The sequence below is a fragment of the Cannabis sativa genome, chromosome 1 (assembly GCF_029168945.1).
Source record: "Cannabis sativa cultivar Pink pepper isolate KNU-18-1 chromosome 1, ASM2916894v1, whole genome shotgun sequence".
In the NCBI taxonomy this organism is placed as follows: domain Eukaryota; kingdom Viridiplantae; phylum Streptophyta; class Magnoliopsida; order Rosales; family Cannabaceae; genus Cannabis; species Cannabis sativa.
The window spans coordinates 42,684,255-42,705,058 of record NC_083601.1 but is presented as its reverse complement, the minus strand read 5'-3'; the positions used below and the strand labels follow the sequence as shown (position 1 = coordinate 42,705,058).

At 32.6% G+C, this 20,804-nt stretch overlaps 2 protein-coding genes across 3 annotated transcripts; both read left to right on the top strand.

Annotated features, from left to right (window-relative positions):
• Positions 1 to 959: 959 nt before the first annotated feature.
• On the top strand, positions 960 to 13,457 carry LOC115707125 (nuclear pore complex protein NUP107). The gene is made up of 24 exons (XM_061116103.1): positions 960 to 1,231; positions 1,547 to 1,848; positions 2,026 to 2,095; positions 2,714 to 2,832; positions 3,459 to 3,487; positions 3,650 to 3,775; positions 4,114 to 4,266; positions 5,423 to 5,515; positions 5,600 to 5,767; positions 6,072 to 6,170; positions 7,364 to 7,599; positions 7,682 to 7,739; positions 8,030 to 8,118; positions 8,391 to 8,522; positions 9,308 to 9,430; positions 9,930 to 10,028; positions 10,193 to 10,381; positions 10,828 to 11,002; positions 11,132 to 11,288; positions 11,476 to 11,675; positions 11,872 to 12,013; positions 12,333 to 12,493; positions 12,650 to 12,766; positions 13,071 to 13,457. The coding sequence occupies exons 1-24, from the start codon at positions 1,152 to 1,154 to the stop codon at positions 13,140 to 13,142; spliced, it is 3,189 nt and encodes a 1,062-aa protein (XP_060972086.1). The 5' UTR covers positions 960 to 1,151; the 3' UTR covers positions 13,143 to 13,457.
• Positions 13,458 to 16,392: 2,935 nt separating this feature from the next.
• Positions 16,393 to 18,931, top strand: LOC115707186 (pantoate--beta-alanine ligase). 2 transcript variants are annotated; one of them, XM_030635064.2, is made up of 5 exons: positions 16,393 to 16,572; positions 16,657 to 17,342; positions 17,961 to 18,074; positions 18,239 to 18,370; positions 18,531 to 18,931. In XM_030635064.2, the coding sequence occupies exons 2-5, from the start codon at positions 16,755 to 16,757 to the stop codon at positions 18,660 to 18,662; spliced, it is 966 nt and encodes a 321-aa protein (XP_030490924.2). In that variant the 5' UTR covers positions 16,393 to 16,572; positions 16,657 to 16,754; the 3' UTR covers positions 18,663 to 18,931. The 2 variants fall into 2 exon arrangements, with proteins under 2 accessions (XP_030490924.2, XP_030490923.2); XM_030635063.2 differs by having other exon boundaries at positions 16,397 to 16,572; positions 18,239 to 18,388.
• Positions 18,932 to 20,804: the final 1,873 nt, after the last annotated feature.

Sequence of the window (20,804 nt, the reverse complement as noted above, 5' to 3'; positions counted from 1 at the left end):
TCTTATTACCAAATTCTATGCAATAATATGTTTACTCAAGTAATTTATAGTCTTCTCAGATATATAAATTTCAATTACATGCAAATTTTCTACTCTCTTAATAAATTAAACATTTAAAGAGATTAAACACAGAAACCCTATAAGCTATCCAAACCATATATGTACTCTTGTCTTATACTGAAATTTGTTTCCATTTCACTATAGCATAATTGATACTCACTTCTCAGATTTTACATCAAAATCATAAATATTTAATTGGTGATTATGCCATTAAAAGTAATTAAGTACGAATGAAGTATAATACATAGAAACTGAGAGAAAATTAAATTATATTAAAACTATAAATCAATGTCAAACAATATCCATATAACCCCTAATAAATTATTTAGCTATTCATGTTTATCGTAACAAATTCACACATATTAATTCAGAATAAAAAAAGAAAATAAAAAAAAAAATATTGAAAACCCCATTGAAAAAGCCTTTGCTATTGATTTTGCTCTCCAATTTTTACTCCTGAATTGCTTGCCAATTATCCTAGCTTTACCTAATTTTTCAGAAGTCGTTAATATTACAAGCTGTAGCTTATTAACTAGAGGTGAAGTACCACAATGTTACTGTACATGTCGACCATCTTAGAGCACTCACATTATCAGATACTTAAAAATATGATTTTTTTTTTAATATAAAAACACCAATATCCAATTCTTTAAAATCTTTCTTTATTTTCGTTAAGATTGAAAATTCATCTTCTACCTCAAGTATTGATGGTACACAGTAACACTAGAGTGGTCTCCAAATCAATTTTGTTATGATGATTCACAATAATTGTAAAATATTGTAATAAGAATATTTTATATTGTAAAATATTAAATTTTAAAAGTTAATGGCGAGAAAAGTGAAATTATTAGAGATTTTACAATTAGCTTAAAAAAAATAAAAAATAAAATAATACACATTTGGTAAAACAGAGAGTACAGCCTAAACGGTGCGTTCTGTCTGTGTAGACTGTAGACGTTGTGTTTCACTTCCCTGTCTTTCCGGCTAAGTTAGGCTTCCCGCGCTCGAAGCTTTTCGTTCTAGGGTTTAAGCTTCATTCAGTCACTCTGATTTTGGGCCTTTCACTCTCCTATTTCGAGTGGTCAGCGAATATGGACGTCGACATGGATGCTTCTCCAAGATACTTCGATCCTGAAGACCAGACAATCAGAGAGCGATTTCGCCGATACGGGTGCGCCTTCAAACAACTTTCACTTCATAGTCATTTTATTTGCTTCTGTTACTTTTAACATTATGGTTTCTTGGTTTGGACTTGCCTAGTTTTGATTGCATTTTTTAGTTTGAAAAATTATCAACTTAAATTTTTGAATTCAATTCTCAAACATAATTATTTATTTTAATTATTTTTTGGTGAGTTTTTTTTTTTCCTTTGTATGTTACTCCTACATTTGGTTAGATTATGGAGTTATAAGAATGGGCAACTCTAACTATGGAAAGACTCCTTGTTATCGATCAATTTTTAGGAGTTATATGTGTTTATGTGCAGGAAGAGACCCTCAGCGTCAGGCTCATCACCCCTCCAGGGGAATTCACCTTCAAAATTCAGTGAAACGAGATTGTTTTATGATGGCCAAAATATCCATAGCCCCACAAATGCTGCACTTATTCTAGATAATATCAAACAAGAGGTTGAGAGCATGGATGGTCATGGAATCCCAGAAGCAGATATCTGTTTTGATTCAGAGCGCTCTTCACTAAAAGCTTGCAAACGAGAGGATGAGTTGCTGTCTGATAGTGAAGATACCACATTTTCATATTTCGCTCAGCTACTTGATCCTGCTATTCAAGGTGTGTTTGAAGCATAAGTGCCAGAAGTTTAGATAGATCATCAAGTAGTGTCAAGATCAGGAAATAATTTAGATTTTTATTTATAGTGGTGCCAGAAGTTCATTTTATTGTTATGGCATTAGCATAATTTAATTTATAAATATTGATATCATAGTTACCTCTATATTTTGTTTTCAGGACATATTCCTATTCCCGACCTTATACTGCAATTTGAGAAATGCTGCCGGGGTGTTTCCAAGACAATTAGGTTTGTTACCAAAAACTCTAAGTATTAGCATTGCAACAGGTGCTTGTTATACTTCTGTTTTTTTATACTTAAAATAAAATAAGTAGGGTATACTGTGATAGGAATTTAATGCTAACATAGGCAAAGGGGTAATATAGCTGCTGTAGTTATCTTGGGAGGAGGAGGAATTAGGTGTTTGTTGTTAGTTTTGGCCTATAGATTATTGTATAAATAGCTAGTCCTTGTTATTGGGAGATCTATATAGAGAATTGAGTTGTCTAGGTCTTCTTGGAGAGACCAAGCCTCTCGAAAGCTGGGAAGTTTTTTTTTTTATCTCATTTCAACAAAATCATTAAAGAAGTACAGTAGTTTTATGATTCATCATCAATCTATCCTACTTTCTGTCTTGATAGAGTTCTAAGACATTATCATCTTCGTAATGTTTTTCTAGTGACATGATAGTTTTATTCCTTTTTATGAAACAAAATTAGAGAAAATGAGCACAGCTGATTTTAGCAGTAAAAGTTTTTTACATTTGACTTATTTTCTTAATGCAGTTTTGCTATGAAACAAACATATTTGTCAATTAGTTATGATTTTTACTGACTGTTTGATTCTATATCTTGGAATCTTTAATAGGGATGACTCCACTTCTCGGCACCGGGTTTTGGAGGACAAGTTAATGCGGCAAAAGGCCCAGCTGTTGCTTGATGAGGCTGCTTCCTGGTCCCTCCTGTGGTATCTTTATGGAAAAGGAAATAACCTTTACCTTTGTAGATTTATGTTAGAACTGACATCCTTATGCCACGTTCATGCATTGACACACACACAGAAACAGAAATACACAGACATGCATATACATGTAGGCAAAAATATGGCACGGGCATTGTTCATTTGCCAATACAGTAATATGGCTTTCAGTACTTAACACTTACGTTGCTTTTGATGCCCACCCTCATCAAGTGTCCCATTTTTCTAAAGAAAAACATATAAATATGCCTATGTTTATTAGTCTACAAATGGAAAGTGTAATATGAGCAAGCTATTTTTGGGATGTCTAAAGTAGAAATGTCATGTGAAGTTGTCAGTTTATATCATAGCTATGAATTACGGTATCAATTATACTAATTTGATGTAAAGCATCTATGATTGCTTCCATTGGTCAAGCTTTGCATATTTATAATTGTTGTGAAATTGTTCTTTATTATGACGATGGATTTTGAGAGGGTCTCAAGAAAATCTCAGGCTATAGGTAACTCATTTGCACACAAACATTGCCTCTAGACTACTATCTGTATTTGTTCTGGTTAATTTTGGCTGCTGTGAATCACAAAATACGAGCTTTGTACTTTTCATCTAACAGTGTTTCTTCTTCTTGCAGGAACTGAAGATATCCCCAGAGATCTCGTCCTGGTAATGCTTAACACACACACAACACAGCAAACCCATTGTTTTATTGGAAGAATATTTCCAGTTTTCTTGTTTTTTGTTTTCTTCTTCTTCTTCTTCTTTTTAGTGTGAAAATACTTGAAAATTGTTGAATAAATTGCTCTAAATTAAATTCACTATTAACAGTTGCCCCCAACATCACATTTGGAGGCTTGTCAGTTTGTGGCAGAGGACCATACAGCACAGTTGTGCTTGCGGATTGTTCAATGGTTAGAAGGTTTAGCCTCCAATGCACTTGACTCAGAATGCAAGGTTGTCATTTTTGCTTTACTTTTTTGTTCAGTTTAATCTAATTTTTTTTTGGTAAATGTAATTATCTATGCTTATTTTTCTTTCATTTTGTTGGATACCAACCTATTTCTTCACCCTCCTGTATGCTTGCAGAAAGATTTATTTTGCTGGCACGTATCTACTAAATAATCTGATAATCTATTGTGTAAATCTTCTGTCATATAATTTTTGTTACTTCTTAATGCGGCCCAATCATATTATTAATTTCCTTCCTCTTGGGCAAAGATTGCCATGATAGAAGTTTTATTATATTACTAGAGTTTTTGACTTGGAAGTATATCTATAATTTTTGGGTGCAGGGATCATATATTGGTACATATCTTCCAACTTCTGGTATTTGGCGTCAGACCCAAAAGTATCTTAAAAAAGGAGTTTCCAATTCAAGCACTATACATCACTTAGATTTTGATGCTCCAACACGAGAACATGCTCATCAACTACCTGATGACAAGGTACTCTCTAAGTTAGATAATTTTGCAATTTGGGGCCACAAGGCAACATCACCATTTGCCTCAAACTTTTGGTGTACATATGTGTATTTCTATATAGTGGTTATTTTTCCCTTCCATTTTCGGTACACAAAACTATGCAAATTTTGAAATTAGTTTGATTTTCAGCAATCTATGACGTGTGCTGAATTATTTTGAACAACACCAGTAGGAGTAGGACTAGGATTATCAGTGGTTAGTGAATGTGATGCTTATTTTCTCATTTTTACATTGCGGTAGATTGTGCAAATTTGGCTCTTTTGCAATCTTGTCTGGCTCCTTTGCTGGAAGTATTGGAAATGAAAATTATATATAGGACACTACTGATTCAGAATTATTATATTTTATGTAAGTATGACAAAACAAAGTCATGATTTTATGTAAGCAACATAATTGCTGGATGTTTCTCTCTAACCATCAAAAAAATAAAAAATGTATATTTTTTTTAATAAAAAGCTCAATTGTGTTTTTTTTTTCTTTTCAAATCAAACACATCAAAGGTTCGGACCAAGAATCTAATCGTGTTAATGGTACACATAGTGAACATATTATATGGAGTGAACTGAAAGAGACCAAAAGATATCTGGAACAAAATTATATGAATGTAACTTGTAAGTTTATTTACTGTTGTTGAAATAATGCTAGTGATAATAGTTCCCCAAAGCCTTGTCTATGACATGCAATTGAATTTGAAAGTTGTCTGTTGTTGAAATAATACTAGTGATAATAGTTCCCCAAAGCCTTGTCTATGACATGCAATTGAATTTGAAAGTACTTCTATAGTACTTTGATTCTGTTCACTTATAACTAATACATTATTATATATAGGTGTGCTTAGCATATATTCTTCAATCTTTCGAAATTTAGTATCTCAGATGTTTTTTTGCTGATGTATGCACGTAATGATGTAACATAAGGGGAATCGGCTGTTTAATTTTCTCTGCTCAAATTGTTGAAAATTTACTGTGGCTGACTAAGTTGTAGTTTGGGTGATGATACATCATCTCTTCTGTTATTAATTCAACTTATGTTTCATATATATTTTTTGGTTGTAAATGCACAAAGTTTGACCTTTGAGTGCGTGCTTTTCTAAAGTTCATGTTATGTTTCATGTCAACAGAAACAAGATGAATCACTTTTAGAAGATCTCTGGACGCTTTTGAGAGCTGGTAAACTTGAAGAAGCATGTAACCTTTGTAGATCTGCAGGACAAGTAAGCAGAGTTATTAAATTCATGAAGTTATTACCTTAATTATGCTTTCAGTTTCTCTTTTGATTTATGATGACTTTTTTGCAGCCTTGGAGAGCGGCAACTTTGTGCCCATTTGGGGGGCGAGACCAATTTCCTTCTGTTGAAGCTCTCTTAAAAAATGGGAAGGATAGAACTCTACAAGCCATCGAACTAGAAAGTGGTATTGGTCACCAGTGGCGTCTTTGGAAATGGGCATCTTATTGTGCCTCAGAGGTAGAGTTCAAAGTTTTATTGTCTAGCAGAGCAAGTTACACGTGTTCTATATTTGAATATTTCTCTGCCCATGTATCTGTACTCATTGGTAAATTGGATATGCATTTTTCTGCTGTAGCTCTTCAAAATTTTGAAATCACTTTTATTTTGGATGTCGATATGATCAATTCCCTTGCGTATGTTTCCTTGTTCAGTTTCTTTTCTCCGTGTTATATGTGGGGGTGTGCCTTTTATCAGTGATTATAATAAGTGCTTCTGTCATTCTTTGGTGAATTAATGTAACTTTTCTTATCTATCATGGAAGAAAATATCTCATCAAGATGGTGGGAAGTTTGAAGCAGCTATATATGCAGCCCAATGTAGCAACTTGCAACGCATGCTTCCTATTTGCACAGACTGGGAGGTAATCTTTTTCCTATATTCAGACTGATAAAAATCGGTAGCTGGTGCATTTTATTAAAGGATCTCCTATTGAGGATTTATTTGTTATTTGCATTCATTTTTTCTTTACTTTTAGGTTTGTATTTCGTTCTAATTTTTTGAATATATTGATAGGTGTATCATCTTTTGTAATAATTATATCAATAACAACTTCGTTTACTTTATGTATATAATTATAATAAATGGAGAAGAGAGAATCAACTTCAAATATTTTGACATACTATTTTAATAGCACAGCTTTCAGAACTCTTGTTTGTATTGTCTTGACAAAACATGTCATTTATGTAAATAGATGAATATCTTGATCATAAATTTTCTAATGTGAAAGCTTTTATTGTTCAAAAAAAATGAAAGCTTTTGTTGTCACTTGTTAGAAAAAAAATATACTAATGCTTTTGTTCGCCCGCGAATGTTTGAGAAACTTTTCTGTAGTTTACTATTGTAATGCCCGATTGGTTTCTATGCATCAAATCACATTTGGCTCCGTTCATAAATCTTTGATTTTGATTGCTTTTATTACATGTCTTTAGTTTTGCATATATGCCAATCCTTCATCTTGATACGTTGGTTTGGAAACTAATAAATCAATGTAACTCATGGGAAATAATTATCTCGTGTATCATATAGGTATAAAATGATATACGCTATTAAGCCACTAGGTTGGTGTGGTCTGTTGGTGAGGGTGTTTGGGAAATGGGAGAGACCCTGGCTCAAGCTGGGATCTCTTAATATTGAGGTTCTTAGAGCCTCAATTAGGCACCAAGTGTGCCAAGATAGAAAAAATTATTATATTTGCAATTTATTATTTCATCAAGGCGTCTTAAGCTAAGCACAAAAGAATACATCAGACCTGATATTCATTTTAAATGGTTAATTAACTTGTAAGTTGCGCGGTATTCATCTCCAAGTGTGTCTTTCTTTTCTTTTTTTTTTTTCTTTCTCAATGAGGTTCATCTTCAAGTGGTATGTTGATGAAGTTTGTGTATATGGTAAAAAATTATGCAGTATTAAAGTTCTTTTACATGGTTTTGTTTGGGAATTATATATGTACAAATTTCTATGTATACATATATATATATTTCTATCTACTCACAGGTTAATTAATTTTGAAGCCACCAAACCCTCTGAAAATTTGATACGTAATATTTTGTGTAGTCAGCATGCTGGGCAATGGCAAAGTCGTGGCTAGAAGTTCAGGTGGATATGGAATTGGCTCATCTGCAACCAGAAGGGCTGGATCAATTTAGAAACCCTGGAGATGTGATTAGTGGAAGTCCTGGACATAGTGACCAAGACTTTCAGCCTTCAAATGGACCAGAAAATTGGCCACGGCAAGTTGTGAATCAGCAACCACGACAGCTCTCTGATCTTCTCCAGAAGCTTCATTCAGGGTACACTATCAACTTATTTTTGACCCATTATTCTCTCTCATTATGTTCCTTACTAATTAAGAATCAATTAATATGATTGTAGGGACATGGTACATGAAAGTGTGACCAGAGCATGCAAGGAGCAACAACGTCAAATTGAGGTAACAATATTTTTTTTAGCTTTTTTGCTGTTCTTATGCTTTAAATCATGGTGTGTTTAAGAAACGTGTTTTGTTCAAGACAAATTTGCAGCTGCGTGTTGAACAATATTTTTCTTTGAAGATATGCCGCAAATTAAAGTATTATTTGATACACTACTTAACCAAAGGAAAATTTATATACATGCATAGATATAAATATAAATAAAAGGCCATTGGCAACATTTTTATCATCTTAGTTTGATCTCTTCTTTTGACTGACCTCTCTTTTCACGTTTAACCTTGTTTGACAGATGATTCTGATGTCAGGAGATATACCAAGTCTGTTAGATCTTATATGGTCATGGATAGCACCTTCTGAGGACGATCAGAGTGTCTTCAGGTACTGCTTGGACTTCAACTTGCCTTTATTTGTTCTTGCTCAGAAACCTTGTTAAATTTTACAACTGAAAAGATGTCCACATTGAATGCAAAGTCACCATGACTATATAAGATTTGCAGAAATTCGTGGCTTTTAGTGCCTTTCTTCCATTACATGTGTGGTTCACAAATTGCTATCTGTTTTGGGAATATATTTAACTTTCTCTTATTTATGCCTCTGAGAATAACACGTGGATTGTATTTCTAACTGGTTGGCATTTATTTTTATGTTAGGCCTCATGGAGATCCTGAAATGATTCGATTTGGTGCACACTTGGTTCTTGTTCTTAGATATTTACTTGATGATGAAATGAAGGATACTTCTAAAGACAAAATTGTAAATGTTGGTGACCTCATCCTACACATGTAAGTAGTGCTGGGTCATGCCCCATTGCTCCTTGTGCTTTCTTCTTCAGAAATTGATTAGTACGACTGCAAAAAACTAAATTTCAATAAATAAATAACTTTTTCACTGGAAATGTAGCTGCCTATGCTCTGCTTTACTAGGATGTGTCCAGCTGAATAAGGTTTTGAACTCTTATTCAGTGAAGGTGCTGCATAATGCCCACAGCTTTTATATTTGCACTCGATTTTTTGATTTTTTTTCTCTTGGTCCTCAAAGGAGCAAAAAGTTTAATTTATTTGTCAGATTTCTTTTTTGTTTTGTTTTTTTTAAAGAATGATTATTGTGTTAGATTTGGATCATTCTATTTATTATATAAGGCTTCTCTGCTCTCTTGATCTTATTTCTCTTGTCATAAATTTGTTTAAAAGCGCGGATTTAGCTCTGAAGATTCTTTGTTGCTCTGCATACTCTAAGTCCAATTGTTCTGCTTAATATAAGTGCAACCCATGCCACGCCTTCGCAACCAAATTGTTTGCACATCCTATACACTGCAGTATCTACTTTTATTTTTTTAATAGAGCTTCTCGAGTTGGAGTTATATGATCACATTTGGATATTATTTATCTGTCAGAGAACAAACATACATATCTCTTCTGTCATTGATGTAGAATAGGCCTGTCTTTTGTATATAACACATTGAGCTTAATGGAGAAATAGGGTGATTCTTCTGGCTTTTGGTGAAAGTCTAGTATGGATGCAGAAGTTTTCATTGTGCTCAATAATATAAACTGTCATTCTCTTTTAGGTATGCCATGTTTCTATTTTCAAAGCACCGAGAGGATTTGGTGGGCATATATGCTTCTCAACTTGCACGTCATCGATGCATTGACTTGTTTGTGCACATGATGGAGCTAAGGTGGAACAGCAGGTAACAGATACTGTCAAGATTATTTGTTTTACATGTCATCTGCTGGAATGGAACTTTTCTCTTTGAGATTGTAATCATGGAGTGGAGATCCAACTTAAAATGCATGAGACATTTGGAACTTATTATATGAATATATTCTTTCATACAAGAGAATTTTAATTATATTTCTTTTGGGAAGGGAAGGAACTGGATATTTTATTTACAACTTTCTGATTTGCATTATTATTCTTGATGGAAAAATGTAGCATCTAATTAAAAGCTAATCCGTTCTTCCAAAAAAAAAAAATTAAAAGCTAATCGAATATTGAATGACTTACATTGACACTCTTTGAACTTGTAAATGAAATATTTACAACATGAGCATAATTGACAGATGCACACTGAAACATGTCTTTGTAACTTTGACCTTCCCCTTGTTTTTTCTTCATACAAGGATTTCTTTGTAAAATTTTTACAGTGGTTGACTTGTTATTATATTATTCTTTTTTGTCTCTCAAAGTGTGCAGGTCAAGTACAAGATCTTTATATCTGCAATGCAACACTTGCCATTTTCTACTGGGGATGATTCAAAAGGCAGCTTTGAAGAAATAATTGAGAGGTATTTGAAATCTCTTCTTAAGCATACTTGACTTCCTTTTTTTTTCTTTCACAAAGTTAAGCATACTTTACTTCAAGGTTGGATTTTAATGATTCTATTTATATTTTATAACACAGCTCTGCAATCTTTATGCTCATTTTATTTGTGCGTATAAATTTAAACAGGGTTCTATCAAGATCTCGGGAAATCAAAGCTGGTACAAATAACCAGTTATCAGATGTTGCAGAGCAGCATCGCCTGCAGAGTCTTCAAAAAGCTATGGTTACTCAATGGCTTTGCTTTACTCCCCCTTCCACGATTACAAATGTCAAAGATGTTAGCACAAAACTTCTTCTTCGAGCATTGATACACAGGTGATTGATATGCTATGCTATGAAGCTTTATGGTAGTATTCTAAAAAAGTGATGCTGCTTTCTGGTGGATTTGTACTTCGAATATTTGTATCAGATGATTCGCTACATAGAATTATTTCCTATCTAGTCATCGATGGTGATGTACAATGGAAAATTTTGGTGGTTTGATAATTAGATAATTGGTTCTTAGGTTTATAGCCTTACAATTAACTGGATATACGAGACTTATTTATGAGGGTTACTAATTTACACAGTGGATTAGATTTTCATTTTCTCGCTTGCTGTTTGGACTATTTTTGTTTTCCTATTTTTTTTTCATTATCAACCAATTACTTCATATAATTGGTTGCCTGTTGCCTTTTCTCCATTTCTCACCCTTAGTTTTTATTTTACTTTAATTGATGAGATCAAATATTGACCTATATTTATGTTTCTTTTCCTTATAGCAACATATTGTTCAGGGAGTTTGCCCTGATTTCAATGTGGAGGGTGCCAGCAATGCCCATAGGTGCCCACACATTACTTAGTTTTCTTGCTGAACCTTTGAAGCAACTATCAGAATCTACTGATACATTGGAGAATTATAATGCTTTTGAGAATCTGAATGAATTCCAGGATTGGGTATGCATGTCTTCCTTTTCTGCCAGTTGGTAGCCAATTTTTAAGATCTTTTGTGTACGTGTGTGTGTGTGTAGGTTCTCTATTCCAGAGTTCAATTTTGATATATTAATACCTTCTCTTTTAAAATAGAGTGAATATTATTCCTGTGATGCAACATATCGCAACTGGCTCAAAATTGAAGTAGATATTGCAGAGGTTCCTCCGGTCAAGCTTTCATTGGAGGAAAAAGAAAGAACTATTTTAGCAGCTAGGGAGACTTTGAAGTCTTCTCTATTATTGTTATTGAGTAAGTAAATCCACGTCTTTATTTTTCTTACAATTGTATTCCAAAGAATGGAATATAGACTGAATTGGCTAGAACTTAATGTAGCATCAAATTTTTGGACTGGTGGATTTTTCTCATATCATATGCAACTTCTTGGACCTTTCGGGTTAATATGTAAATACATTGATTTAAATTCTTCACTGTTCAGGAGAACATCCGTGGTTAGTTTTTACTGAAGACCATATCAATGAATTGGCGGAGCCTGCATTCCTCGAACTGCATGCCATTGCAATGATCTGCCTTCCTTCTGGTGAATGCATGTGTCCAGATGCCACCATATGCACAACATTGATGAGTGCCCTTTACTCTTCATTGGATGAGGAAATTGTGTCAAATCGGCAACTCATGGTATGCTGTTTTATCCCAATTTTGCTAAATATGAAAAAATGAAGAAAAGGAAAATTTATATAAGTATTACTTAACTCTATTTAGTTAATGATATCATGGTGCAAACTCTTGTGGAATATCAGAAATCCATCCTTTCTGCATAATCTTGGCTAACCATGCTCCTTTTACCCGCTTATTCTGAAACTTCCTTTTGTAGGTAAATGTTTTTATATCTTCTGTAGACAATTATTGCATCGAGGTAGTGCTTCGTTGCTTGGCTGTAGCAGGTGATGGTCTTGGGACACATGAGCTAAATGACGGCGGTATTCTTGGTACCATTATGGCTGCTGCCTTTAAAGGTATGAAATTCCATTGAATTGTCGTGCTTTTCTTGTGAGTTACTGCTGTTTTGTGAAGTAAATTTACCATATTGGAGGAATTTTGTTTCAAGTAAAATTGTTTTTGAACAGCATCCTGGTGTCTGTCATATTTGATCAATTTTAGAGTTGAGAATAAATTACGTTTAATTATAGATACCTTCATGGAACTTTGAAATCACCTTTTTTTGCAAATGATAAATGAAGTAAATGAGTTGCCAAAGAACTCATAAATTGTCTTTGAAGCTAGTATGATGAAAATGAAGATGGGTACACTGATTCACTTGTTATCTTTATGCAGGTGAGCTTCCTCGATTTCAAACGGGGATTACTTTGGAGATTTCTCGATTAGATGCTTGGTATTCAAGTAAAGATGGCTCTTTACAAGGCCCTGCAATGTACATTGTGCGGGGACTTTGCCGCAGGGTCTGTCTTCCAGAAACCATTCTTCGATCAATGCAGGTATGCTTTCTAGTTATAGACTCCATTTGCAAGTTGTCCCTGGATTACTAACTTTAAATGTGATGAAAGCACAACTTCATGTTTTTTGGTATTATTTCCGATTTCTGTGTTCACATATTTGCACTTTCCATGTCATGATTGTTAACATATATGCAGGTCTCTGTGTCACTCATGGAGTCAGGTGTCATGCCTGAAAGCTTGGATAAGTTGATTGAACTAGTGGCTAGCCCAGATACAGGATTTCTTCATTTGTTTAGTCAGCAGCAATTGCAGGTTAGCTACTAAACTCATTTACAAAGGAACAAGATCCGAGTCATGTACACTGATTCAAAAGTTGAGTTTTTATCTTTATGCAACATTTTATGTGATTGGGTGGACTTCTTTCTTGTGCGGAAAGTAGTCTTTTCAGTCAGAAACTTTTCTTAAAGATTATCCATTTTCAAATTATAGCTTTGTAAGATTGAATATAATAAGGGTGTTATATTGTTCGAGGCTTACTGCTAGGCTTTCTATTCTAATCTAAACCCATATTTTGTATGCACATATCATTAAATCTCATCCCATTAATTTGTTTCAGGAATTTCTATTATTTGCGAGGGAATACTCGATATTTCAAATGGAGTTGCAAGAGGAAGAAGAACAGACATGATTATATTGCTGCTGAAGATTACCGAAATCCCCACAATTGTATTTTATTTATATGTTACAGAAGCTGCTGCAGATGTGAAATGAGAAAGAAAAAAAAATATGTGTTCTATATTTCTTATTTCTGTTGTATAGGCATTTCTCTTTTTCTCTCTCTTGATATGCGAAATAGAGAACCTGTGATATACTTAATTTTAATTGCTGAAATTTTGTAGGAGATAATATGGGATTAATGTAGGGTAGTCAAATTTCCTTGATATTCATCTTTTTGTACTTGGATTCATAAATTAATCTGAGTCAAGTCTTTAGTTTTAATAAATATCATCTATTATCCGAATCAAACAATTGAGCTACTTATTGAAGCTTTTTTTTTTTTTTTTTTTTAAAGGAAAAAAAGAAGACAATAACTAAACTACGTTAGATTTGGATAATACGTTATGAATATTCCATCCAAAAAAAAAAAACATGTTGTGGATAATAACTTAAAATATGTTTGGTCACATTAATACTTATTAAAGGCAATAATTAGTTTACTTGGACCTCAAATACACAATAATTATACATGAAAAGCATAATTGGGATTCAAATATTCTCTCGAAAGCGGAAAAGAAGTTTTGAATAAAAATGTCGCTTAGGTGTTACTAAGCTATGTTATTAGTGTTTTTCTTCTTCCTATTGAGATAAGTAATGACATGGAACAACATATATGGTAAAGTTTTGGTAGAAGAGTTTCAATTTTATTCATTGTCTAGGGAGAAATTGAGTAAACATAAAAGTGTGGGAGGGATGGGCTTTCACAATCTTTCGGATCATAATTAATCACTTCTTAGTAAGCAAGGCTGGTGACTTTTTACTCGTCTATACTCTTTGGTTTCAAAGATTTTCAAGAAAATGTATTTCTCTCATGGTTCTTATCTCACGACTAGGGGTGTTCATCCGATCCAATTCGCACTTTTTTGGTCAAACAACATCCAATTCGCACTAAGTGCGGATTTCATATTTTGGATCCAATCCGATCCGCATAAGAGTTTAAATCCAATCCAATTCAATCCGCAATAGTGCGGATTGGATCGGTTATTTTTTTAATAATAAATTATTTAATATTTCATAGAAAAAAATTAAAAAAAGATTATTGTTTCTTAATCTCTAATAATAATCTATTTCCATCTCTATTTATATATAAATTAAACCAATATACATATATATATATATCAATATATATACTTATCTTTAGATTTACACTAAAATATATATGTATCTAATTACTAAAATAAATAAGCTAGTATATATATATATTTAAATTTTATGTGTATGTGTCTATGTGAATAAGAATTACTTTTCTTGTGTTTTTTATTACAAAATAAAAAAAATTCACTAACTCAATATATTACTAAAAAAGATTAAGAAATTAGAAGTTTGTGTCTTTTTTAATTAATATATATTACATATTGTAATTTTTTAAAAATATATATAATTAAGTGCGGATTGGATTGCATCGGTTACTTTTTGAGGTCAAACAACATCCAATCCGCATAAGTGCGGATTTTAAATTTTTCAATCCAATCCAATCCGCACAAGTGCGGATATCTGCATTTTGCGGATTGGATTGAATTGGATCGTGCGGATTGGATTGGATCGGATACTTTGTGAACACCCCTACTCACGGCACAATTAGGTCATAATCCAAGTTTTGTTTGGCATAGCATTCGGGAGACTCAAAGTGTTGTTAAGAATATGGTGCGTTGGAGGATAGAAGATGGAAAAACAGTGGTTGTGATGGGAGAACCTTGGTTGCGGAGAATCCTTTTGTCACCTTTATACATTCTGCTCTTGATGGTATAGTGGAGGAAAATTTGTTGAAAACTGATGGAGTAGGTTAGGATTTGGAGCTGTTGGATGATTTGTTCAATGATTATGATAAAGCAGTAATTCGTAGCATTCCATTTTAGGTTACCCCTCCTAGTCTGAATTCTTTATACTGGTTTCATGAGATTTCTGGTGCTTACTCTGTGAAGAGTGCTTTCAATTTGCTCCAAAAACTTAAGAGATTGAAAATACCACACAAGTTTAAAAATCTTATGTGGAGGGAAGGATCTAGTTGCCTACCGACTATGATAATGCTACCCACCAAGAAGGTAGTAGTGACTAGCCTTTGCCCAATTTGTGGATTACATGATGTATGACTGATAGTCATAACAATTGCATAAACATTTTGCTAACATTTATTTAGTTTGATTAAAACCTTCGTCTGATGCAACCTTCAGCCAACCATCCAACAACTTTTGTTTGATTAAAATTTTCGTCTTATACAACCTTCGGCCAACCACCCAACAACCTTCGTCTAATTGAAACCTTTGTCTGATGCAACATTCGGCCAACCACCTATCAACCATCCTGCAACCATCATCTGATTGTGTAAGTGATAGTGTAAGAGGTATAAATATTGTCTACACTTTATGAAGATATTTTTATAAATAAAGTATTAATTTATATTTTCCATGTAATAACTTTTTTTATACTCTTTCTCATACATCAAACCCTCCTAAAAGTTTTAGGAAAGTTATATTTACACCCTTAATTTTAAGAGCATTGCTATTGGGCACCAGTAGTGTCCAGCACCTTCCATAAGTGTCACCTTATGATTGGTTAGCGATATTCCTTAAAACTTATATGAGACCCTCTATTTAATTACACAAATTCCTTAAAACTTATATGAGACCCTCTATTTAATTACACAAATAGCAGTATGACGCTAAAGAGGGTGCTAGGCACCAGTGATGTCCTTTAGCAATTCTCTCATTTTAATAAAGACATTCCATTTTGTTTTAAGAAACAATTAATTACATATTTACTATTATGACTAAAATATACAATTTTAATCATATTTGTATTTATAAATACATCCAGATTATAAATGAAGTGATTTTTCATGAGTACCGTCAAAAACTCAAATCAAAGAATTAATGATATTGAAATTTTATCAAATAATTCGTAGAGTTATTGAGGTATATTATGAAAAATTATCTACTTTTGAGAACATTTCAAAAAAAACTATTTATATATTGAACAACAAATTAGTATATCGAATCAAGAAATCCCTTTGTCTTCTTCGTCTTCATTTTTAATTTTTTGTTTAGGAACTTCTTTCCTTTTTTTATTATTTTACAAAATGACTAAAGAATTTGAAGTAAAATTTTTACAAAAATTTATCCACATTAAAAGTGAGAACCTTTTCATTATTTTTAACTTGATAAAAAATGTTTAATTAGAAAAGCCTCAGTTATTGGTTGGAACCCAAGCCACTTTCCTTCCTTTCCAACCCAACCCAGCCCTCCCCCTTCTATCTCCTCGACCTCGACGGCGAGCCAAGCTCCACCCCAGCAGCCACCAGATTCGGCGACGGCGAGAAGCGAGAACCCAAGCCCCCACACCAGGTATTCTTCTTCTCCTTCTTCTTCTTCATTTTCTCAGGGGTTAGCTCAAAAAAAAAATATTTATTATCTTTGTTTTTTTGTCAGCAAAAAAAGCCGCTACCTAATGAAGCCGCCACATATAGAATCCTCAGAATTCATTTCATGATTTCATCGAATCCTCAGAATTCAATCAACTTCAAGAAATGGCTACAAAGGAACCATTGGTAATAACCGATAAACACGAGATGAGGAAATGGTCTAGAGCCATGAAATCCCAAGGCAAAACCATTGGCTTCGTACCCACAATGGGTTATCTCCACCAGGGTCACATATCACTCGTTAGAGAAGCTCAACACCATTCTGATCTCATAGTGGTCTCCATTTATGTAAACCCAGGTCAGTTTTCTCCCACCGAGGATCTTTCCACATACCCTTCTAATTTTCGTGGTGATATTGAGCAGCTTATGGCAATTCCTGGTGGGGTTGATGTTGTTTTTCACCCTCATAATCTCTACCACTATGGACCAACAAATCAGAGTGTTGACAGTGGTGGTGATAAGGGGTTAGACAGAAAAGGGACTGGCGTGGTTTCATGTGTAGAAGATAGTGGTTTTGGGCATGAGACTTGGGTTAGAGTTGAAAATTTGGAAAAGGGTATGTGTGGTGAGAGTAGGCCTGTGTTTTTTAGAGGGGTTGCCACTATAGTCACCAAGTTGTTTAATATAGTTGAGCCTGATTTTGCTGTGTTTGGGAAGAAGGATTATCAGCAATGGCGTCTTATTCAGAGGATGGTGAGTTTTGATTTTGATTTTCATTTTGATTTCATCTCATAATTCTCTCTGGTTTAGAATTAGAACTAAGTTCAATAATTGTGCAAAAATTTCAAATGTTTGAAACTAGTACACTACACTACAGCTCTGTTAATGGTACTGACTTTGATTTGTGGCTAGAATTAGAACTAAGGTGGCTTAATGGGAATGGTATTTTGATGTTTGGTTTATGTTGGTACCGTAATGAAAATGATAATTTTATTTTTATATACATATGGTGTAATGGTGATTATATAGGTGTAGAACAGCAATCCTTATCTTTATGAATGGTGTAATGGTGATTACATTGTAAAAACATTACAATGTTTTCAAAACCAAACCAAATAATGGAATTGTAATAGTGATTCCATTAGTATTTAGATTACGTCAAATCGAACATGACCTAAGCTCAATTGAGCAAAAATGTCAAATGTTTGAAAGTAGTACACTAAACTACAGCTCTGTTAATGGTACTAACTCTGTTTTTTTGCTTGATAAAGGCATATATGTGTTTGCTAGTACATATTATTCCCATTGAATCTTTGAACATGTTAATAGGTTAAACATCATTGAGATCAATAGTATTGTTTATCTTTACAGGTTCGAGACCTTGACTTTTCTATTAAAGTGATTGGTTCTGAAATAGTTCGTGATGATGATGGCCTAGCAATGAGTTCACGCAATGTTCACCTCTCACCTGAACAAAGAAAACAGGTCTTTCTTGCCCATTTTTTTTTCTCAATCATTCTTTTAGTTTGGTTATGTTATTTTTCCATGCTACCCTACAAAAAAAAAAAAAAGATATTGTCTGGTTAGCTTTATTTAGTAGTGATACAATTTGTTTGATTGTGGTAATTTTATTGTTTTTGTTTCTCAAGGCATTGTCAATAAACAAGTCTTTGTCAAGAGCTAGAATTGCTGCAGAAAAAGGTCATGTTAATTGTAAAGAGTTAATAGATATGGTCATCAAAGCAATCCATGAAGCTGGTGGAAAAGTCGATTATGCTGAGGTAACCCCAAAAATAAAAGTCAGTTTTCAAGTGCTTTGACTTGTTCAAATTACCCTGTAGATTAAATATTTCGTTTTCAAGAACCAAAAAGGGGTTCTTTAATGATATGTAATCCATACTGAAGCCTTAGGGGTTTAAAATGTGATTTTTATGGTAGCAGATTGTTGACCAAGAAAGTTTGAAGGATGTGGAAGAAATTACAAGTCCTGTTGTGTTTTGCGTCGCTGCATGGTTTGGGAAAGTGAGATTGATAGACAACATGGAGATCTTCATTCGAAATGGTGATCTATAGTAACCTAACTTTTTGTGCTTTATTTTGGGATTTTTTGAGACATGAATTCACAAGAAATTTCGACCCATTTCTTCTTTAAATAATGCTCATGTTTACAATGTTGTTCCCAAATAAGCCCTGCACAATTTGTAGTAGGTTGTCTTATATGAATGTAAAGGAACCATCTTTATAAAGATCAATAAAGCTATGTATAGAGATTCTTTTCATATGGGCACATTTCTTCATGTATATATTTTCAATGAGAAAGATGGAAATTTTGCATTGGTTTTTGACCTTTCTCGGCAATGTCGTTTTGTTCTTTTTTTGACTTTATTGAGATTTGATAGTTTGAGAAAAGCATTTTCCTATGGAAAAATAAAACAAGAGAAAAGATTCTCAATAATAATAATAAAAAAAATGCATGGGAAGAAGAGCAAGAAAATGAATTACAAATACTACTAAACGAATTTGGAATCAATCACACTAAATTGCAATTTTTTCCATTGTTTCAATTTCGAGAAAGATGTTAAGGTGAAATAATAGTAACATAATTGTTGAATTTTAAACTATTTTTGCTTTAAATTGTAACATGACACTTTTACCTATGCTTTTTATATAGTTTGTTCATTTTGATTCAATTTTTGGGTAAAGTAATATGTTAGTTTGTAAGTAAACTGATACATATATTGCTAAATATAGTTGAGTGTGTTTAATTGTGACTTTATTTTTTAATAAATAACCTTGTTATTTTGCAAAAAGTAACCTACTAGTTGAATTTTTAGCTTTAATTTTTCTTCAAAAAGTAACATGGTATCTGTAGTGTGCATTGTGCTATGGTTGCACAAAGTAACGTGTTAATTTGAAAAAGTAATTTGATTGTTAAATTTTAGATATTATTTTTGCTTTAGAGAGTAACTTTGTACTTTTAGTTTTGATTTTAGTTATAATAATTAATTCAAATGAAGATCTTTCTTTCATAAGTATCTAGAATAAATTTTTAATAATTTTTTTTTTTTTTGGGTAAGATTAGTATCAAAAAGTTAATGTAGAATAAAACAATTTGACTAATAAGTCAAATATTTATTTTTCCCAATTAAAAAAAAAAACTAACATAAAAATATTGTAAAACAAAAATATATATATTAAATTACATATTCAATATTAATAATTAAGATAAATAACAAATTTCCCTAAAAAATAATACAAATCTCTAAAAAATAATTGGTCAAAAAAAAAAAATCTCTACAAAATAAATTAACAAATAAAATATGACTTTATTTTATAAAAACTCAAACATATGGAAATATAATTCCACACAACTAACATAAATTAGAAAAAAGCCATAAGTTAAGTAAAATGATAATTTCTCCTTATTTATCGAACTTTTAAAAAAAGTTTATATTCTACATAATTTCCTCTATAAAAAGATATTGTCCAAAATTAAAAAAAAAAAATGGCCCAGCCCAACGAGCCCGAAACTCCAAAACCCGTTCTCCCATATGAGCGGGGTCGGTATACATATTTCACGTACACAAAATCCGAACCTAAAAAACCCGAAACCCGTAAAACTCTCTGATGTGCACTCTCTGTGAGTGATTGTTATATTTTCTTGTGTATGGCCAATTATGCATTATAGTTTATAATTAATATTTAAAAAACTAATAAATTTTTAATTTTAAGAATATTAAAGTAGCTCAATTTTATAATTTTATTGAAATAGTTTTATGTTTATTTGTTATTTTTTATAAGATGAATTTTACAATAATAAATTATATATATCATAATTTCATAAAACATTATAATTTATTTATTTTTAAAATTTTCGTTGTATTAAATATTTATGTAACATTATTATATATTAATAAAAAATAAAAAATAAATTTAATACTTTTATTATAATAGTTTGTGACCGTCTCTGAAGTATATTTTTGTTTTATTGCACTGAATACTACGCTCGCTCATGGTCTTTAATGGTGTTTATCGTAGGGCTGAGCATAAAATCCAGAAAACCGAAAAAACCGATCGAACCGACCTACCGAATACCGCTGAAACCGAAACCGAAAAAACCAAAAATCGAAAAAACCGACGACGGTTAAAACCGCTATTAAACGGTCGGTTTTTTTTTGGGTACTGAACCGACCAATTCAAACCGAAACCGACCGA